This window comes from Pristiophorus japonicus, chromosome 15 (assembly GCF_044704955.1).
Source record: "Pristiophorus japonicus isolate sPriJap1 chromosome 15, sPriJap1.hap1, whole genome shotgun sequence".
NCBI classification, from domain to species: Eukaryota; Metazoa; Chordata; class Chondrichthyes; family Pristiophoridae; genus Pristiophorus; species Pristiophorus japonicus.
Genome location: NC_091991.1, coordinates 36144802 through 36168286, shown reverse-complemented (window position 1 = coordinate 36168286; position 23485 = coordinate 36144802). Strand labels below are relative to the sequence as shown.

Genomic DNA, 23485 nt, shown 5'->3' with positions numbered 1-23485 from the left:
CGTCGCTTGTGGAGTTCCCGACGGGCGGAAGGCTGTGAGCGTTGTTGCATCTTCTCTTTTCTTCGTAAACTGTATTATTAATGTTTCTTTTCTCTCAGTAAATGGTGTCTTATTCTTTACTTCATTTGTCTTGTCTCTTATTTAACATTCATCCTGATCCCGAACCTGGGTCTATTATTATTGATCCAAAACAACATCTAACCAACAGCGACTACCTCTTGCTTTCAATAGCTTTACCCTTAAGCTTTCTTTATCCACCGACATTCATAGTCTCACTACAATATAACAGTGATTACATTTCAAAAGTACTTTATTAGCTTTGAAGCGCTTTGGGACGACCTGAGGTCATGAAAGGTGATATATAAATGGAAATTGTTCTTTCTTTTTTTATTTTCAATATCTCTGCTGACCTCAAGTAGAACTCTCACATTTCCTCCATTGCTAAAACTACTCTATGGAACTCCAGAGAAATGGTGTAAATGGATGTTTATGCCGTTTCTCCAGAAATTCCACTGCTGATCATCCACCACAGTTAGGCTTGAATCTTACCAGCCCTGCAAGTGAGGGCTTGGAGGTGAATCTGCTGTCAAAATGGCTGTGATTGACAGTGGGGTGGAAGTCCACTCTGAACCCGCCTCCTTGTAAGTTTCCAAAGTGCCAGGTCTGGCTGCGGTTCACAGACACGACACCAAGCAGCGGGCCAGCCAATTAACAGCATTAGGAGGTACTTTAAAGGTATTTTAAAAGAATTTTACCAAGTACTTACCATTTTTCCAAGTTTCTTACGAGGTTCATGTCTCTCAGGGAACATGTCAGGTAAGTGTGTTGGGTTCTCAATGACTCTCCATTGCTTTGATTAGTTGATAGCTGCAGAGGTGGTAGAAAAACTACCATTTCACAGCTGTTCACTTTCCAATCTCAGAAGCTGAAGCCTTCAGGGTTTGGAAGACACTTTTGAGCTGTATGCAGTTTGGAAGTGATTGCAGTGAACTCTCTATCCATTCTCACATCCTTGGAGCAACCGCTCTCACCATTGACAGATCGCTTCTGTCATGTAAACTTCAACTGCTATCTATTCCATCAGCATCGGGGGCCTTGAAAAAATATCACCTTGTTCTTCAGAATCCCACCATGATCAGCTCCAACCACCAACATCACTAAACAACAACACCAACCTTCTCTGCACAGGACACAGGGCATCAGCACCTGACCACATTGCTGCCCGGGACGCCAGGGATGGCCTCACCATAGCCAGATTTGCTTCACGTGATGCTGTACACCCTGGCTGCCACATGATGTACCAGGTTGGCACCATCACACACTAGCACCATAAAGCATCCCTACAATTCCCAAGTCATTGCTTTCACACTCATCACCATTATGGGGGGTGTTGTAGGTATTAGGCACCCTAGGGCAACGGCACCTGTAGGATAAGGTTAGAATTAAATATGTAACTTGTACCATAAAATGGCTACCAGTGAAGCCTCAAGGGATTTATGTTAGCTGAAATAGACCGCATTCCTGGAGACTGATACTTGTTGTTTCCCACACACAGGACCAGCAAGCAAGCTCTGCAGGTGTCTCTAATCAGCTAGGCCTCAGGACCAAATGTTCTAGTAACAATACGGCTCTGTAGCAGGATGGAGATAAGGAGGCTACCCAATGCCAGCATCCAAGGACAGTAAGATAAGAGAGGCCCAGGCCATGTTACAAGACACATGAGTCATCCCTAGCAACACACCCCTTAGCAACACATCTCTTGGCAACACATGAGCCACTTTACATTTAGAGACTAACGCTATTGGTCTAATGTAACTGTAGTAAACTGTTGTATGTAACTGTAGTAAACTGTTGTAAAACATATAAAGATCCATGAAACCCTTTGTTCAGCGGAGAGAAGCCTGGACTCAGTCTTGTGATTTCCTCCCCGCTGGCGTAAATAAAGGCCGCACTGGCGTTGGAACCGACTCTGAGTGTTGTACAAAACGATTTTTAATTATAAAGGGTGCAGAAGGTGGATGCTGGTTGATCGACACGAGGAGACGGTCCAATATCTCAAACACCTAGCCTGAGCCTGAATTAAGAGGACTTTAGTCCCACGTGACGGCCAGGAATTAAGTCAGTGCCGGGAACACACTTGGACCGTGGGATCGTGATACTGAAAGGCATCTTCCGGACCCAGCAGTGTAATTTGAAATATACCCCGGGGTAGAACCAAGCAGTGTACAGCGGCTAACGGAATCCAAACCTGTGAACAGGGTCGGACCAACGGGCAAGAGCGGTGGTAGGTAGTCGTTAAGGTTAACGTAAGCACTGCGGGAATTGCTTAAACGCATTTTAAGAATTGTATAAGTCTGTGTAACAGCAGAACTTGTGACCTGACAGTAGCTAGGAGACGGTTTACTATAAGTTACGCTAGGTAGAAAGCGGACCTCTGAGAGTAGATACCTAACGGATCTAGTCCTACCCAGGAATGGCCATGAAAGCAAGTAAACTCGAGTGGGGATCAAAAGGGTCCCTTACCCGCCATCTGGCGGAAAAGCAAAAGAAACTAATCTAGAGCAGGGTGGAATCCTCAGGAACTACCAGCAAAGCAACGGGAATGGTGGGAGAAGGAACGGAAAGTCAAAAAGAAAAAAAAGGCTGTGGTCTTGATACTGCGAGCCCATGTAAATTAACATAGGAAGCTAAGATTTTAAAAAACTGACGGTGATTGTCTTAAGTGAAGTATGGAAGGGGAATAGAGCCGGCCAAAAAAAAAAAGATTAATAGGAAAGAAGAGAGACTTTTGTGAACGTCTGTCTTAAATGAGAAGTGCCTGTGTGATTTTGTGACTGCGGAATTAATTTTTATGTTGTCATGTTTCTGAAAGCCTGGTTGGAAGAGGAATGCAAGTGTCTGTTTATTTTAGCTAACCCTTTGTAGTGTTGTCCTGTATGTGGGAAGTTTTAAGACATTTTAAGTTAGAAACGCAGGTGTGGATTTATTCGGATGATTCGGATGATAAGTTACGGAGCTAGGAAATGTACAAAGGATGTTGAGCAAAAGATAAAAAATACATGGTCTCGGTGGTTAAAAAAAAGAATTTACTTGTCGAAAGAAAACATGCAATGATTGATTGGGTTGAAAGACATAAATTTAGTCTCGGAATGAGATAAAGAATGCTTTTTAAAAAAAAGAGCTTCTAACACAAAAAAAAAGGTTTTAAATAAAGATTGAAATTACAAAGTTTGAATTGGGATTTTGAGATATTCAGAGAAGGCACAGAAAATACTGAGGTGGATTAAAAAAAAATTATTAAATTAAATCTGATCAGGTCAAACTCCTGGGCGAGTGGCAAGCTATCTGCGAAGGTGTAAAAGGGACTTTTGAAAAATAACGAAAAGCAGCCCTCAAACCCTCAAAGCTGGACTCCATTCCAGTTATGAAAAAAAAAAGAAAAAGATAAAGACGCCACTTTGAAAGTAAACAAAATGTGTTTGTGATGGAAAAAGACATAACTTACTAAATACTAGTTGATGTTTGCTGTGAAAAAGATATTGGTTTAATTAGAAAAAGAAAAAAAATTTGGAAGAGGTAAAAAACACTCAACATTGATAATGATTTTAAATTATGAGAAAGTTTCAATGCAGTTTGAAAAGATTTCCAAAATGGACAGTGTTTATCAAGAAAAGTCCCGAACAGTCTAAACAAGCAGGAGGGTTTTGAAGATAACAAGGAGAAAGAGAGAAACTTAAAAAAAAACAAAATTGAATTTCAGTAAACAAAATTGCTATTGTATGTGTGGTTTCGTTTTAAATCAATTTTTTAAAAAAAATTTCTTTGGCAAGTACTTGAATTAGAAGTTAAGAAAACATTGGAGTTTACTCTAATGATTTATGCTGTTTAACGGATTCTTAATTTCTAAGCCAGTTTTGAAGGCACAAAGACTTTTTTTTTCAGATAATTACGTGAAGTCACGTAATGACATCAGGTCTTCTTACGAACCTGGAAAGGAGTTAACCCTTTCCATTGACAGCCGTTTAAGATACTGAACATTATTAGTTTGGATTTCTTAATAGAAAAAAAAGATTCACCTAACAGAGGAAACGTGAAATAAAAACAGAACTAGCTTATGTAATAATACTTGCCTAATACAATAAAGAAATAGATACTCAATAAAACAAATTGAAGAGTTAAAAGCTAAGATAAACAGGCTGGAAGAGATAATAGGACTAGACGGTTAGTGCAGTGCGCAGCCATAGCACCATCACCTATGGCAAGAGAGCCAATGTACCCCACGGTGGGTAGGTGTAGTCCACAAACCCAACCTAACGGTAAAGCAGACAACGATGTTTGGAGGAATAGCTTTGGCCTTGGTCAAAATAGGAGTTTGGGTAATATTTAAGTGGGTAAAGACACGGGCGCACGCCCCACAGATTCAACTCGAAATGGTTCGATTATAACCTTGTGCTTCTGATTTCGCAGGGTGACAGGGATACTCGTAGAGCAAAACCTAACCCCTGGTGACGACCAGGCTGTCTGTTTAAAATTACAGATAATACCTACCAGAATGGGAATACGAACGGCACTCCTCGTAATATGGATAGCCCTGCGACAGGCGCGTACCCTGGACGACACCGACGGATTGCAGCGCACTCAGGAAATTTAACGGATGGAATGTGCATCCCAGCAGCCAAGGACTGGAGCAAGGACAGGACTTATTTTCCTAATAAGAAGAAGAGTCTGTGTACAGTGCTCCACGGGTATAAGGAGCAGCTGCATTAAACGGAGGGATGTCAAAGGGCCCGATGAATGTACTTTCGGCATAATTTGCGCGCCTCCGGGACAATCCCAGCAATCAGTCATCCGCAAAAAGGGAGTGGGGCTGTGTGGGTACTACGAGGAGGTGGGGGCGGCTGCAATATCATTGTATGTATGCTTCTCACCCCCTCCGACACCGCGCCCCATAAGAACCACTACATTGCACGAGGAACTGCCTTGTCCCATGACTACTAAGGGACCAGAAAATGGGATTGTAATATACAACGAAGGGGAATTATTGTATGATAATGTTAAACATGAAATTGTGCCTGTTCTGATCAATATTTCAGGCATCCAGATGCCGGAATACTATACAGAACAGTCAAGGAAAATGTACAATGTATTAAGTAAAGTTGTAATGCAACAGGCTGCCGATGCAATGGGTGCCAGTAGATTCCGAGGACAGGGGTCAGCCCCCAGGACAAAGAGGGAACTAATTAACGATATTGCTACCGTTTTCAATACAGGGACCTCCGTAGTAAACTCGATAGACATACAAGGATTAAATGAGAGGGTGGAACAGCTTAGAGGGATGATGAAGGGGTTATTAGAGAGGGTGGAGCAAAACCAGGAAGACCAAGCCAACCTAGGAAAGGCGGGTGCCGAAATCCAGTTGGATGGCATCTCAGTCCTGGAAGCTCACGCCAAAACCATCAATCACCTCATTGATAGAGAAAAAGAAGATACAGGAAAGCAAAGACAGGGGCAACTCTGTCACGCTTATGGTCTGTGGATGGTGGGACAGATCCGCCACAATCTCGACCAGATCCAACGCGGGGAAGTACCCGATTGGATAGACCGTTCACATCTGGCTCAGTTGTCTAACCAGAGGGAGACACTGGATAATTGTACTCTGAAGGGACTGACCCGAGTATACCCAGCAATTCCAGATTGCAGATGGGTAGGAATACTGGGATAGGGATAGTCCTGATGATCCCTATAGCCACGCCGGACTCAGGGCCGTTCCCCCTGTACCAACTAGAGAATATCGGAGTAATACGGGAAAATGTCTCCATGCGTTACTATCTGACCACCACCTCCGCCGTTCGTCGAAACAACATACTTACCGGGATTTCCCTAACAGATTGCAAGCAAAGGGGGGAGATGCCCTCACCCGGTAGACCGAGGGGAGCTAGACGAGTGCGGGTTTAACCGAACCGACGGGTGTGTACTCGAAACAGTGCCCGCACATAGGCACTTCGCGAGGTCAGGTTATGGAGGAAAAGGAAGATACTGCGTCTCTAACACAGAGTGTTCATACCAGTATAATAACCTGCAGTGCCCTATACCACAGCCAAACTTTTGCTTTACGCCACTACGACCTGTCGCGATCGTTAAAGCGCATATCACCCAGGTTAGGCGCCGGAAGCCTGAAGCTATTGATGTAACCGATCAGCTCCACGATCATTTGCAGGATTATGATAAGCCAGATCAGGTCCCTATTGAGGCTCAGGGTGGGTCAATCCGTAAAGCTCTACCACCAACTGCAAACTAAAATCAAATTACTGGAAGAAGATATCGAAATAGACTTACAAAGTCAGAGTTGGTGGAGAAAGGTCTGGGACTGGGGTATAAATGTGAACATCCATCCTTGGATTCGTATAATTTCACACATCTTAACAATAACATGGGGCATAATGGCCTGCCAGGCATGCAGGCACCATGCACAACGAAGAGGCACCCATGACCGGTCCCCAAATAATAAACAAGCCTATCTAATAAAGGAGAAGGAGGATTTGACCTTAGTTAATTTGATCTAAGCAACCGGGACTCCTGAAACCGCGTGACTGGCCAGCACGTTGAGGCAGGGAGTACCGGGCCGTGCACAAAATCTAACATAAGTAGGGCAGTCGGTTAAAGGGGGACTAGGACTAGTCCCCTTACCGAAAGAAGGGAATTGTTGTAAGTATTAGGCACCCTAGGGCAACGGCACCTGTAGGATAAGGTTAGAATTAAATATGTAACTTGTACCATAAAATGGCTACCAGTGAAGCCTCAAGGGATTTATGTTAGCTGAAATAGACCGCATTCCTGGAGACTGATACTTGTTGTTTCCCACACACAGGACCAGCAAGCAAGCTCTGCAGGTGTCTCTAATCAGCTAGGCCTCAGGACCAAATGTTCTAGTAACAATATGGCTCTGTAGCAGGATGGAGATAAGGAGGCTACCCAATGCCAGCATCCAAGGACAGTAAGATAAGAGAGGCCCAGGCCATGTTACAAGACACATGAGTCATCCCTAGCAACACACTCCTTAGCAACACATCTCTTGGCAACACATGAGCCACTTTACGTTTAGAGACTAACGCTATTGGTCTAATGTAACTGTAGTAAACTGTTGTATGTAACTGTAGTAAACTGTTGTAAAGCATATAAAGATCCATGAAAACCTTTGTTCAGCGGAGAGAAGCCTGGACTCAGTCTTGTGATTTCCTCCCCGCTGGCGTAAATAAAGGCCGCACTGGCATTGGAACCGACTCTGAGTGTTGAGTGATTCTTCTGACAAACACTAACACTAACAGGGGGTACCCTTATATCTCACCATTCACTACAACTCACTAAGCCACTTCCACAAGTGCACACAAATCTGTCCAAGATGGCATAGTGTTCAAGATAAATATTTAAATGTTTGACAACACAGTAGCAGAAACTCTACATGAACATTGGCTAAAATATGCAAGTGCCTACCCTTGTGTGTTGTTAGTTGGTATGATTGGACAAGGATGAGGGTGAGTGTGAGGTGTGGCTAGTGAGATGGGGATGTGAAAATGTAGATAGAGAGAGAGGGATGGGTGGAGGTGCAAGGTAAGTAGGTGTGAGATACGATGTGCAGGAGTAGGGTAGTGAAGGCAGAGTAATGGGGATGTGATGAGTGGCACAGCAGGATGAGATTGAGTGTGGCTTTGCAGTAACGTTTCGTGCTCTACTGAGATCATCGAAAGGTTTGCACCACTGCAACCAGCTCCTCCTGATGACAGCCCTGCTTGTGTCCTCCTGTGCAATGTGCAACCAGGCTGCATTGATGTCCTAATGTGGTCTCTTCCGCTCATTGAAAGGGAAAAGAACCTCCCTGTGTGCAGTGACTCCCTTCATAAACATCTGGAGGGAGTCATGGGAGAGCCTGGGTGCAGCCGTGCACCTTTGTGCAGTGTTTGTAAGTGTTTGCAGACAACTGTCAAAATCAATGTGACCATGGTCCCTTTAAGGAAACCAACTGATGACATGTCATCAAATGACGTCATCGAATGACATCATCAGACCCGCTTCCTTTTAATTGGCCGGGAACATCTTAGGGTGAGTTTAACAAGCCCCATCAATGGAAGATTCTTTTCACAGTACAGGCTGGAGCCAGGAGCGGGGTTGCAATCCGTCACCAACCCCGGCCGCCCTGGACCCGCCACGGTTGGCAAAATCAAGGCAATTAATATGGAAAATTGAAGGAGCCCGTGCGGAAATTTAAGCCATTTTCATTCTCTTTCTCTCTCTCTCTTTCTCTCTCTCTCAAATACAAGTTGAATTCTGAAGCTAAAAGCAGAAAGCCTCTTATTACCACCCGTGCTTCGTTGACAGCTCGAAAATATAAACTTTCTAATTACTGACACCTGTGAGACTGGGCGGCAGGGACACAGAAAGAGATTTAAAAAACTGAGAAAGAGATTCAGATAGAGAAAGGCAAATAGATAGCGGAAGTAATGTTTAATTTGACTGCCTGGGCGATAATCTAGTGGAGAGCATTACTGCCCTTTATAGATTCTACCCAATTTCAGTAAGTGATTTTAATTAAATGAAAATAGAGTGGGTGATTTGTTCTGCCAGGATACCATCCAAACAGCAAAGTTGAAATTTGTCTCAAGTGTGTTTCTTCATCCTAATTTGAGTTATTTTTGACATTGTTAAATTTTGAAAGCAAACAAAGCCTGCTTGAGAGAATTCAATTAGAGGGAAGGGGAGGAGGGGGAGAACCGGAGGGAAGCAGGTTTAGACTGAGAATAAGGGGGTCTCAAACTTCTCACCCTTGGGTGAAGCAAGCAGGAGTGGATTAATAGTGGATGGAGAGCAAAGGGTTAAGTGAGTGAAGGGGAGGGAAGGATTATGGGTTGAGTGAGTAATGTAAAAGGGAAGAAGAATGGATAACGATAGGAGTTAAGGGGCAGGAAGTAGCATGAGTGATGGAGGGAGAGAATGGGAAGGGCGCCACTGAGGTCTTCAAGTCACATTTTCATCCTGACCACCACCAGAATATGCAGCCTGTGATCATCAGGGTTTCTTGACCCACCACACTAACATCACCTCCCACCTGAAAAGAAAGAAAAATACAAAGAGAAACCTAGAAGAGGAAAGATGGAGAAGCAAACATAGTTCGGAAGAGAAGCAGAAGAGAAAAGAAAGACAGACAGAAGCAGCAGGGTAGAGACAGGGGCAGTTAATAGACAGAAAGTATTCAAATCTTCAGAAACAATTTTCTTGTAAAAAGACAGGTGACCAACAATAACTGTATTATAATAACAAAAATTGTTCTTTAGCTGTTAGTTCTTGTAGCTTATTAGCATTGAAAATATCTGAAAACTTTCTGTTGTAATGCTGAATCTAAAATGTAATAGAATTAGAGAAAGATAAAGATAAAGGAAAACACAAAATATTTTCAAAGTTACAGCATCAGCCAAATAAAAATATATTATATTTTGTTGCACATCTCCTACCACATTCCTAAAATATTTCATTGGAAAATTATACATATCCTCAGTACTAACAACAGATGCAAAAGTAGTCATAAAATAAAATTAATAGGATTGTAAAATTGTATAAACCATAGGGGTGCAAACTGCTCTATTAAAATGAAAGTATGTAATATAAATATTATTTTAGAACAGCTAATTGGAACTCACCAAATAATCCTGATCGTAGCTCCATACTCCACAGGCTAGTTCCACACAGAAGATTACCAGCAGGATACCAAAATACTGCAAAAGGACAATACGGATCTTTTTTGTGTGGCAAATATTGTTTTGAATTAATTTGCTAAATATCTTGAGTCACATATCTGTTATTGCAAACTATTACATGGAATGAGCTTAAAACATTGTATGAACTAATCAGTAGAAATTCCTGTGAGCTATTTTATATTTCAATCCCTACAGTTTATTACCAGGCATCTTCACTCAATTTGCCATTCAGGTTTTATTAATTGAAGCAAGACACAAAACAAAATACCAGAAAGGGGCAGACAATTATCAAAATCATACCATCCAATAAGGATTAAATACAGACAAACATGTCTAAGCTTTCCGATTGGGGGCCATTTCCAACAGGGTGGGACTTCCATCCACTCCAGAGATGACCCCCGCCCCCCACCCAATTTCTGTTGCTGCAGCTTTAGCCCTAATTATTCTGTCATTTACAAATATGCTTCACTGCGGGAGTGGGCGCATCTTCTACGAGCAGCCACATCTACCAGAATTTAACATGTATTTTAGATTAGGTGTAACTGGCTTTTATGACCCGAATTCCAGTCTCCCACACCAGGACTAAACCACTTTTGCCCCCTCTCCCCAAAATCTCAGACTTCAGGACCCACCACCTCTAGAATTAGTAACTTGTACTAGTTGAATATAAAGTTAAGGAACATGTCTTTTTAAACCTATTGATGTACCTGTACTTCCATATAGAAAATCTAGTGCATCACCCATCGCATTGTGTTGGAAGATGCATACAACAGGACTGACATGAGAGTCTATTTTGACATTAAAACCCTATACTGTCCAGAAAAGTATGTGTTATCAAGTATCATAACTAAACAGAATCTAAAATGGCAGACTTGTTAGATTTTGCAAAGAAATTCATCTAAATCTACCAATGTTCTATATTATTGTAACATTGCTTTGGTAGACTAATAGGTAGCCAGCTATCGCTGTGGATGTGCAAGCCACCAAAGCTGTAGAAAATACACCACAGAGCAGCTCATCAGATTTGTTCATTCAGAACAAAAACAAATTAGGGGTTGATCCGCTTTCGGACACAGTGCAAGAGGCGTAAATTCTCCTTAAGTCAAAAATGCCAAAGAAATGGCAGACCAATTGAGATCAAAGAAATGGCAGACCATATGAACAAATACTTTGGTTCTGTCTTCACAAAGGAAGACACAAATAACCTTCCGGAAGTACTTGGGGACCAAGGGTCTAGTGAGAAGGAGGAACTGAAGGAAATCCTTATTAGTCAGGAAATTGTGTTAGGGAACAGAATATTATCTGAAAAGGGGAGGTGCAACGAGACCTGGGCGTCATGGTTCATCAGTCATTGAAAGATGGCATACAGGTACAGCAGGCAGTGAAGAAGGCAAATGGTATGTTGGCCTTCATAGCTAGGGGATTTGAGTATAGGAGCAGGGAGGTCTTAGTGCAGTTGTACAGGGCCTTGGTGAGGCCTCACCTGGAATATTGTGTTCAGTTTTGGTCTCCTAATCTGAGGAAGGACGTTCTTGCTATTGAGGGAGTGCAGCGATGTTCACCAGACTGATTCCCGGGATGGCTGGACTGACATATGAGGAGAGACTGGATCAATTGGGTCTTTATACATTGGAATTTAGAAGGATGAGAGGGGATCTCATAGAAACATATAAGATTCTGACGGGACGGGATAGGTTAGATGCGGGTAGAATGTTCCCGATGTTGGGGAAGTCCAGAATCAGGGGACACAGTCTTAGGATAAGGGGTAGGCCATTTAGGACTGAGATGAGGAGAAACTTCTTCACTCAGAGAGTTGTTAACCTGTGGAATTCCCTGCCGCAGAGCGTTGTTGATGCCAGTTCATTGGATATATTCAAGAGGGAGTTAGATATGGCCCTTACGGCTAAGGGGATCAAGGGGTATGGAGAGAAAGCAGGAAAGAGATACTGAGGGAATGATCAGCCATGATCTTATTGAATGATGGTGCAGGCTCGAAGGGCCGAATGGCCTACTCCTGCACCTATTTTCTATGTTTCTGTTTCTATATTTCAATTTATTTTTATTTTCTTCGAAGACATATTATTATCCATTTGACCTCACCCCTTACATAAGCAGGATCTAAACCCAAAACCTTAAAGTTATTTCACTATATGGAAGCACCACACCTAAGTATTTTGACACCTGTAACTAACAGCCTGCACCTTGACACAAGCACTGAGCTTGCAATAGTGCTTAAAATAAAATGTTTAAATGAGCTTTAATTTCTCCATATAAACAATGGTACTGAAATGGTTGGTGGAGGCAACTCAGCTAAAGTATCAGCAGCTTTTCTTGCACAAGGGTAGTTTATTTTTCTGAATCTTATTATTTTTGTACTAATCAATTATGCATACAATCATGTCACTGGTTAGCTTTCTCTCATATTCATAACATATAAAGCAAATGATTTTATCACAAATAAAGTTTCATTCAGATTAGTTTTGTTCCTTAAGTATGATTTTTTTTAAACTGAGAGGCCCAATCATTCCTCTTTTTCTTGTATTCTGATACTGAACAAAATAATAGTCTGAATAAGCTTTTATATTACAGGAGTCTAACCAACAGAGAGACCAGTGCACTTAAATCCTATTGATTGCACTCTTTAGTATACAAACCCCACACTCAGGAAGCTAGCAGACTTGTGGAAAAGTGGATACCACAAGTCTAACATGAATAATACAGAAATAGCTAAGTGTGAAGTGGGAAGAGGTCTGAGGTGGATTTGGTATTAAGTTATCTAATCACTAAAGAGCAGCAATAAACACAGCAATCAGAATGCATAGTTATATTGTTCGGTCAGCTGAATATAAATCATGCTAAATCTGTGTAGTGCCCTGGTCAGACCCCACATCAAGTACTTAAAAAGTAAAAACAGAAAATGCTGGAAAAAGTAATGTGTTCCATTTTGGTCACCAAGTCATAAGGGAAACATTGAAGCCATGGAGATGGTGCAGAGAAGAGCCATGAAGCTGATTCTAGTTCCAAAGGATTTTGCAAACTATTTGCATAGCAATTAGTCAGGGAGTCTTTCACCTCTTGCAGTATCACTTATGATTCAGTATTATCTTGGTATGTAAATCAGCATTTGTTATTTTTAAATCCTAACCAAAGTGAGTAAAGAACGTTCATTCACAAAGCAAAATATATTTAGATATATTACACTAAAAAGCCATTGGCCCAGATTTTGCTACAATCTGAACGATGCATGCCATTATTAATGTGCAAATCAGCCAGCAACTTGTGGCGAAGAAAAAATACCCCGTGAATGGCGAATCGCCACAAGTTGATGGATGATTTGCTTTGCGAAAACGGCATCTTGCCCTTAACCTCTGCCTGAGTTTCATGAAGTTGCTGCATTTGCACATTCATTGCCATTAAACTCGCCACAGAAAGATATGTAGTAATTAATAACATGTATACCCTTTTAACAATGTGATAATTGTTAATGACTGCCAATCAACCTTTCTTGCCCAGAAATTGAACAAATGTGGTAATTGAATGGGCCCAAGTTTCCACATGATTTGTGCCTGATTTTTAGAAGCAACTGGTGGAGAACGGACTATCTTAGAAATCGCAATTCTCCACATTTTTTTTTCTGCAGTTCTAGTCAGGTAGAACAGTTTCACTTTGGAACAGAATTTTTTCTTCAAAAGGGGGCGTGTCCGGCCACCGACGCCTGATTTGAAAGTTTCCACAGTGAAAACGTAATCCAAACTAACTTAGAATGGAGCAAGTGAAGATTTTTGTAGAACTGAAAAAACCTTGTCTACACATTAAAAAATCAGGCGTAGGTTACAAATTAGGCGTCCAGAACGAGGTGAGGGGGGGTGGAGTCATTAAATTCTATAATAAATCCTTATTTATACTTCTACAAATATTATACAAATAAATCCAACCTGAATAAAAATTTATAAGCAAAGAAAAGATTAAATAAACTATCTTCCTACCTGTGTGAAAGTGCTTCAGCCAGGGAGAATGCTGCAGGAAGCCTCACAAGTTGAGGAGGAGGAAGCCGTTCGTTCCCGCGGGGGGGGGGGGGGGGGGGAGAGGAGGCAACCGTTCGTTCCCACGGGGGGGGGGGAGGCAGCCATTCGTTCCCGCGGGGGGGGGGGGGGGGGGGGAAGGAGGCAGCCGTTCATTCCCGCGGGGGGGGGGGGGGGGAGGAGGAAGCCGTTCGTTTCCGCGGGGGGGGGGGGGGGGGGAGAGGAGGCAGCCGTTCATTCCTACGGGGGGGGGGAGGCAGCCATTCGTTCCCGCGGGGGGGGGGGGGGGGGGAGGCAGCCGTTCGTTCCCGCGGGGGGAAGGAGGAAGCTGTTCCCGACGGCGGGCTGGTGGGGGGGGGGGGGGGGAGGGAAAGGGCTGCCTCAACTTTCTGAGGCTTCCTGCAGCCTTCTCACTGCTGCAAGAAGCCTCAGTGCTGATGTGCTGATGGCAATGTGCTTTTATTAAAAAATGTTCAAAAATTAAACAGCTACAAAGAACTACAAAAATGGCCGAGTGCCAATGTTTCTTTCACACTGCGCGTGTGCGAACGCTCCAACGCGCACGCGCAGGGTTGCCGGCAGGAAAAACACTAATTTAAATGGTACCCGCCACCTCCCACTTACAAAATCGGCGCGAGTGGTAGGCTCCGCCCCCTGGGCGCCGCGCCAAGCAGACATGGAGCTGCAGGGCGCTCCAGAATCACGCGTTTTTTTTCCGGCGCGTTTTCGGCGCGAAAAACGGGCGCCCAGCTCGGAGGGGCGCCCGTTTTTTATCGTGTGGAAACTTGGGCCCATAAAGTGTGGAGTTTCATTCGTTCAGGTTGTGAATTGTTGTTAGAAATTTAAAAAATGTCAAATATAAAATTTTTGTAATTTCTTTCTTACTTTTCCTTTCTGTCTCTTTTCTCTCTTCCACTCTTAATCCAATCTTTCTTTCCCTCTCTTTATTTCTCTCTCTGTACCCGAGTTGACTCTAATTCATCCTCCTTCTAAGTCCTTCCTCTGTTTATTTCTCAATCCTTTAATTTCAATTTAAGGAAGTACAATGTTTGCCCCGTTGTTCAACTGCCCATGCTGCAGTTATCAGCTTGCACTTTCAGCAACTTTGTGGGCAAATAATTTGAAACCCTAAACGTTGCAGAAACATATCTACGCAACAAGCCTGCTCCAGCAAAATCTGGGCCATTACTTATTCTACACAAACTGTGTATCAAATATTAAATGTGAAGATAATGTATCAGGCATGTGGCATTTGAGTATTCATTTATCTAAATTGCAGACTATTCTTTACTGAAAGCATACATACCCAAGCAAGGAGCAGTGGATTTCCTTTTACCGTTCCACAGCAACCTAACATTCCAACTATTATTAAAAAACAGCACACAGCAATCATTATGGGGTGGATCACTGGAAAATATGTCAGAATGAATGCTTCTTCCAGCCTGCAAAAGAACATGAAATCTGTGTTAATGGTATCCAAAAGACATTATATGCATTAAAATCAATAATAATGAAAACAGAAGTTTCTATATTAATATCTGAACATGGCTGCTTTGGTGCATTGCATTTCCAATGATCAACAATAATGGAATAAGTCTCACAAACATAATCATGAAAAATGGCTGATTATTAGACAATGTAATTATTTAAGGTGACAAATCTGTTAGAGTGTTTTGAGGTTGTAACTAGCAGAATAGAGAAGGGGGAACCAGTGGATGTGATGTATTTGGATTTTCAGAAGGCATTTGATAAGGTGCCACACAAGAGGTTATTAAACAAAATTAGGGCTCATGGGATTGGGGGTAATATACTAGCATGGATTGAGGATTGGTTAATGGACAGAAAACAGAGAATAGGAATAAACAGGTCATTTTTGGGTTGGCAGACTGTAAATAGTGGTGTACCACAACATTCAGTGCTTCGGTCTCAGCTATTCACCATCTGTATCAATGATTTGGATGAGGGGACCAAATGTTATATATCTAAGTTTGCTGATGATACAAAGCTAGGATGAATGTAAGTTGTGAGGAAGATGCAAAGAGACTTCAAGAGGATATAGACAGGATATGTGAGTGGGCAAGAACATGGCAAATGGAATATAATGCGGAGAAATGTGAAGTTATCCACTTTGGTAGGAAGAATAGAAAAACAGTATTTTTTAAACGGTGAGAGATTGGGAAATATTAGTGTTCAGAGGGACCTGGGTGTCCTTTATACAAATCACTGAAAATTAACATGCGGTACAGCAAGCAATTAAGAAAGCAAATCGTATGTTGGCCTTTATTACAAGAGGATTTGAGTATAAGAGTAAAGATGTCACTGCAATTATATAGGGCCCTGGTGAGACCACACCTGGAGTATTGTGTACAGTTTTGGTCTCCTTACCTAAGGAAGGATATACTTGCCATAGAGGGAGTGCAACAAAGATTCACCAGACTGATTCCTGGGATGAGGGTATTGTCCTATGACGGGGAGATTGAGTAGATTAGACCTATTTTCTCTAGAGTTTAGAAGATTGAGAGGTGATCGCATTGAAACATATAAAATTCTTACAGGGCTTGACAGGGTAGATGCAAGGAGGATGTTTCCCCTGGCTGGGAGTCTAGAACCAGGGGTCACAGTCACAGAATAATGAGTCGGCCATTTAGGACTGAGATGAAGAGAAATTTATTCACTCAGAGGGTGGTGAATCTCTGGAATTCTCTACCCCAGAGGGCTGTGGATGCTCAGTTGTTGAGTACATTCAGGACAGAGATTGATAGATTTTTGAATATTAAGAGAATCAAGGGATATGAGGATAGTGCAGGAAAGTGGAGTTGTGGTAATATTCTGTAATCACAATCCTATTTATACAAGTTTGTTGAAGTGTTGGCATTTTTGACACATTCTCGGTCTATAGTATTCTACTTAATGGTATAAAGTTTAAAGAAATGAAGGCAAGATTTTGCAGATGAGAGGGCTGAAGACTCTCTTCAGAAGGGCTAACAAACTAATACAATTTAACATAGATATCTAGTGGAAGTGCACTAACACTGGGGGTAGAATTGATATTAGGCCCAATGGTTCTGACTCTGGCTTTAACTGACGTGGCCAATATTAAAGCAACATATTAATCTTTTATTTCTCAGGTTTACAAAGTACCTCGTCTAGTCTTAACTACCTATTATTCCAATAATATATTTATTTTCGTCCTCATTTTTCTGCCAATTTTCTCCCCTCCCTTTCTCCTCTGCTGAGGGCATTGACTTCTTGCTGGATTACAGTTCCGGTGGCTCTTGGTGCACCTTAGTACCTTGTGTAAGTGGCTATTTTTAATCTCTCAATCTAAATAGTGAGTGTCAGCTGGTAATTCACCATGAAGGGCACCACAGTTGGGCCTAAAGCCGTCCTCATCTATGGTTCACACACACACCTTGAGCAGGGAGTACTGTATGGCAACCAGGAGAGGGAACCATGGACAATTTTCCCCTTCTCAATTCAGAGATTTTTCAGCCAATTGTAGCAACTGCAGGACTGCTCTAGTTGAGATCAGCACAAACTGAGAAATAACCTACTGCGTATTAAAAGAGGGACTATCGCCATCAGTTCATCTTATGCATATTTGACTCTAAATCATCCCTAATTTATGTCTGTATCGAAGTAATGTGCATTTACGTCCCATACTATTAGACTCAATTGGTTGGATTTTCGGCTTGGAAGCGGAGTAGCGGCAGGTTAGAGCTTCCACACACCCTTCCAACTCGGCCCTTATCCCAACCCATTTTCCTGGGTCAGGGTCATTAAGCATACAGATGCACTCTCAGCAAGCTTCCTACTGCTAAGAGGAAACTCGTTGCTGCGAGACTGGAAAATCCTAGATGAGCACCTTAAAAAGGCAGAAGACCCAAAAATCAAGGAAACTCCCAGCTGCGTAGGCTGAAGCAGAGACCGAGAAAGATAAATGCTAGGGCCAAACAAAAGGGAGAGGAGACCTGTACCAAGCACTCTCCTTCTATTAACAGACACCAGGGCCTTCCCACTGCTACTCTGGGGCAAACGCTCTTCTGGGGAAAGAAATCCTCTGGGAACCTGGGACCTGCCATTCTCCCCTGCAGCATTTACATGTGGGTGGGGAAGGGAAACTAGCAATGGTCCCAACAGGAAGGAAATCAAGGTTGGGATGGGGATATGGAGGTAGGCCTCACTGTCCCAACACCCCACCACCCTCCCCCGAACCACCATGTTTCAGTTGCTATCCTGCCTGATTTCAGAACGGATAGAGGAAATAAATTAGTCTAGTACTCCCAATGATGCAACGAGCAATCATTCTTTAAACAAAAAAAATATTCATTGAGATTGAATGGAGAGAACAGAAACATGTTAATGTTAATCATAGTTCTTTACTTCACAATTCTGTATTGTGATAATGAGGCTTCCCTCCTTGATGACAATTAGAATAATATTTTTATTTTCAATGTATGCTTACAAAAATATAGGTCACAATAACCATTGGTGACCAATGTCAACAGTGAACAAAAATATCTGATTGTCCACAATGTTCTTTTTTCAAACATTTTTAAAAACTAATCTCATTATAAAAGGGGTAATTGTGCCAATGACTCAGCTCTATACTTTAAAAACGTTCTATATATTTCTCCTATGCCCCAAGTTTCCAATCTCACCTGTGCAGTCTCAGATCACTGTGCACAGGCTAAGTATCTAACCCTCAGCACAAGGCAGAAATCTGGAGCTTTGTCACTTCAGATTGCCACATAAGTGTCAGCTCAAGAGCAGTAATGACAGTGGGCAGGAAGCTGGACAATTGCTCCTACACTAGGCTGGTGAATGGTATAGGGAGACCTAATAAGAGATTGAAAATACTTAAAAAAAAAAGAAAAACTAATTTGGTTCTCCACTTCAGGTCTAAAACTCATGACTGCTTCAACTACGATACTTGTTCCAGCCAGTGGCGAATTCCCCACAGCTATCACCAAAGCTACTTTGTTAGCTGCCAAAAGCTGTGCCTCTACAGGACCAGGTATTGAGTTATAATGTGAATTCCATAACAAGCCATTTGCAAAGATTTTCCCTAAGGTTATCTAACCACACCTGACATATTGGATGCAATGTGTAAATTATAGTATAGTGTTGCTTCTGGTGTGATTGGAGACCATTTATGAAAGTTTGATGCTGAACTTATGGCACAAACCAGAAATATTTTCATTTTAACTTCAAAAATAATGCAAAAACCCACAGTACAACTTGCCCAAAAACTTTCTGAAAATTAGTTCAAGGACTGTGTAGGTTCTTTTTTTAAACAAACTAGACATGCAACAACTTAAACCATTTTTTCTGTTGGCACCAAATAATACCATGTTTAGAACCAAGTTTAAAAAGAATATGTTAGAGTAATGTTATAACGGAGTATCATCAGTTGCTGTGAGCATTTTACATTTTCAAACAGCACCTCAAAAATATAAGACTGGCAATGAAAGTTGTATCAAAACTGAGGTTTGCTACTCATCTAAATAGCAAAAAACAATCTGATGTATTAATACATTTTTGTTACACTGAAGGATTCCATTTGATGGTCAACTTTTAACAAAAGCAACCTGAACTAGAGGAAGGAGAGCAGGAAATGTACTCAAATTACTATAAAACTACAGGTTGGGAGTTTTGATTTTAAATACTGGATGATATTTATAATAAAAACACTATTGTGAAAGGAAATCGTGTATCGACAAGAATTAGATATAATGCAGAAGCTTCTCTTTTCGGGAGTTGATTCTACATGGCATCTTCCACATTCTAAATATGCACTTACAATTCATGTTTGACAGACTAAATAAATAACTGCATTTATAGAATGTATCTAGTACTTAGTTTATACATACCTGGTTTCTGTTGTTAATACAAGTACATTATTCAGGTAATCTCTCATCCATGCAGACACACCCAGAACACAGACTGACATCAGCTGTAAAATATGCATGTCTTTTATTTACTATTCTGTAGGCAAATATTTAAAACTGTGCAGTAATTTGCTTTTGCTCAACTAGTTTCCCATTATTATTGCTTATCGGCTTTCAGCCACAAACGTCTCTGTTTTACTAAAATGCAGACATAGGTATCAGTACTGTAGTTTAGTGCTTTTTAAAAAAGAAAATGAGTGTATTTCATTGCAACGCCTAGAGATGGATTTTTTCATCTTCTTAAACAAATTAAGCTGCTGAAAATTGTGTTATATGATTTTGCAGTTAGGATCAGATGTGGACAAAGTTATGTCTATTGATTTGGGGGAAAGGGGGAAAGGGGAGACTGAATGACGAACACCTATTTCAATTTTCCTCTTCCCACAATGATACAACTTTGTTTAGGATCTCAGTCTGCAAAATCAGAAAGGCAAACCACTCATGAAATTGTGTTACGTTTTGTAACAAAAATAATTACAGACATTCTAGATTTACAATCTATTTACTACCAACAATAACTCAGAATTCCAGAGCACATTGTGAGGTATTAAAGAAAAATGTTTGTCAGTGAAGAAACTAAACTTCAGAATGGCTATACATTCTCAATTCATTTTTATGGATTTCTATGTATAAAAAGGCACAAGAAAAAGTCCTATTCAATTACATAGAATTGCATAGAATGTACAGCACAGAAACAGGCCATTCAGCCCAAATGGTCTATGCTGATGTTTATGCTCCACACAAGCCTCCTCCCATCACTCTTCATCTAACCCTATCAGCACAACCTTCGATTCCTTTCTCCCTCATATGTTTAACTAGCTTCCCCTTAAAGGCATCTATTCTCAGATTGCAGATGATTAACAAAAATACTCAATTTTAAAAATGTATAAATCAAACGAGAACATTTCTACAGTGTGATTCAATCTGCAAAATTACATTACTTTTTGATTCAGAATCTTGAGATTCTGCATCAAATTATGAAAATATCTTCCTGATAGAAATGCCCCAATATCCTTCGGAAACATTGCTGGTCCAATCAACTCAAATTTAATTAATTCAAATCTTAGTTTTTGTAATAGGATCTTTTGGTGCACCTGGTAAATGTTGCTCTAATATGAACTAACTTTGAATTGCACATACCATTTGTTCCAAATTATGTAAAATATTAAGAATTATTGACCAATGGTATCAGTATACTACAAAAATTAACCACAAAGTAAATAAAAACAAGAGCATTCTGTCTAAGCACATTGATGGGATATCTATCAACAGCTAATTTAAAACTATCGCAAACAAACATTTCCCCTCAGCAACATCCAAAGTTCAGGTGGAAATCGATTCCACAGTGGTGGAAAAGATAGCAGGAGCGGTGTTGTAAATCTTACCAAAATGTACTCAATTTTCCAGAGACCCACAGCTTGCAGAGCCCTTTGGTAATTGCTGTCTGTGTGCTGTGTGCAGACGTAGAGGAATCTGGTTCCTTTTAATCGTACTCACCCAGAAAAGAAAGTTCAAAGCATAAAGCGAGCAGCGCAGACATTTAACCGAATCTTCTCTGGCCATTCTGAAAGAAGCTCAAGGGTTGACCCCATCATTCTGTTTCACAACCAGACCATCCCTCCCCAGTCACCTGAAAAAGATCACAAAATGATCAAACGATACCACATAACATTCGCTGATAGCTGATTTCAGATTATTTTCAATTAAAAGTCAAACTCTAAAATATATTCTTGATCCAATAGCTCAGCTCTCGGTTTTTCTAAATACACAAATAGGAATGAAATGAAGTGAGTATTTATGTGGTTTCTTCCATAATAATTTGACGGTACAATTTAGAAACGCTATCTCGCTTTATAGTTATGGAATATTCTTATTTGAGGCAGTCAAAGTTAGGGTTAGAGTTAATATTAGCGTTAACCTTGTTTTCTAACAACCGCTTCAGTAAGAGTTAACAGCAAGTTGGTTAGTTTCGTTCGACACAACTTTCCACGGTACAACAGATTCTCAAATAGTGTCACTGGGTTAACAAGTAACAAACTATCGACGTTTTAAACAGCCTCTAAAGTTATATTTTACATGTAAACTAAGAAACTGTTAATACAATAGAAAGTCACGAAGTGCTTTTCTCAGTTAATTGGGACATCGCTACATTTAAAAACAAAGTTGGAAACTCACCAGTTTGCTCAAGTATCCTTCCGTTTCACGTATCCACCGTATTTCTGCCGAGCTGTTCTATTATGCTCACAGTTATCTAATTCTAAATACCTGAAATCCTCTGCTAACTTTCCCGATTGAAAAAAAACCTTGTCACTGGTCGAGTGGTTCAGTTGCTCTGTAAATCTCGGCAGGATGATTAACCCTAATCCAGAATGCCTGGCAATGAATAATCTCAGCAACCGTCCTCCCGAACAGCCCGTTACTCATTTACCAGCTCCATGCCTCACCTCCCAATTTACTATCGGGATGCAGAAATCAGAAAATACCTACCTGTTTGCTTTGTTGCATTTAATCAATATCGTAACTCACTAAAGGTACAAACTCACAATGACACACACACACACTCACAATACCACAGACTCACACTCACACCATCACAGACACACACTCACAATACCGTGGACACATTCACAATACCAGACACACACTCACAATAACATAGACACATACTCACACTACCAAATACACAATCATACTACCACAGACACTCACAATACCAGACAATCACTCACACTACCACAAACACACACTCACAATACCACAGGCACACACTCACAATACCGTGGACACACTCACAATACCGCACACACTCACAAAACCGTAGACACACTCATTATCACAGACACAGACACACACTCACAATACCACAGACACCCAGAATACCGCACACACACAATCCCACACACACACTCAGAATACCAGTCACACTCACAATGCCACAGACACACTAACAATATACCACAGACACCCAGAATACCACAGACACACTAACAATATACCACAGACACCCAGAATACCACAGACATACACTCAATACCACAGACACACACTCACAATACCACAGTCACACTCACAATGCCACAGACACCTAGAATACCACAGACACTCTAACAATACAACAGGCACACTCACAATACCACAGGTGCAATCTCACAATGCCAGTCACCAAATTAAAAAAAATTATGCCCTAAAGGAGAATCTTCCCAGCTGATCCTTAGAAGTTGCAAAACTTAATAAAAACGTTGCGAAAAACTCAAAGTTGCAACTTACTGGATGTGGGAAGTGGGTGTACCGAGCGGCGTCTCCCCTGTCTGGGCAGGAAGATTGCAGCGCCGTGTTACATTCACTCTGCAAGCTCCCATCAGCTCTTTTCTTCTGTATTGTGCCTTCCGATCCTTGCACTTTTTGCTTTCTGAACAAATATCTAATTCTAAATGCCTGAAATCCTCTGCTAACTTTCCCGATTGAAAAAAAACCTTGTCACTGGTCGAGTGGTTCAGTTGCTCTGTAAATCTCGGCAGGATGATTAACCCTAACCCAGAATGCCTGGCAATGAATAATCTCAGCAACCGTCCTCCCGAACAGCCCGTTACTCATTTACCAGCTCCATGCCTCACCTCCCAATTTACTATCGGGATGCAGAAATCAGAAAATGCCTACCTGTTTGCTTTGTTGCATTTAATCAATATCGTAACTCACTTAAGGTACAAACTCACAATGCCACAGCCACACACTCACAATAACATAGACACACACTCACACCACCACA

At 41.3% G+C, this 23485-nt stretch overlaps 1 protein-coding gene across 1 annotated transcript in view; it reads right to left on the bottom strand.

Moving 5' to 3' along the window:
- Positions 1-21343, bottom strand: part of tspan12 (tetraspanin 12) — a 60843-nt gene extending 39500 nt beyond the window's left edge. Inside the window, exons 1-4 of the mRNA XM_070901615.1 lie at positions 21217-21343; positions 19642-19724; positions 15075-15210; positions 9690-9764 (exon numbers count right to left, since the gene is read on the bottom strand). Coding sequence (XP_070757716.1) covers positions 9690-9764; positions 15075-15210; positions 19642-19724; positions 21217-21282 — 360 coding nt within the window. The 5' untranslated portion in view covers positions 21283-21343. The remainder of the gene's footprint in view (positions 1-9689; positions 9765-15074; positions 15211-19641; positions 19725-21216) is intronic.
- Positions 21344-23485: the final 2142 nt, after the last annotated feature.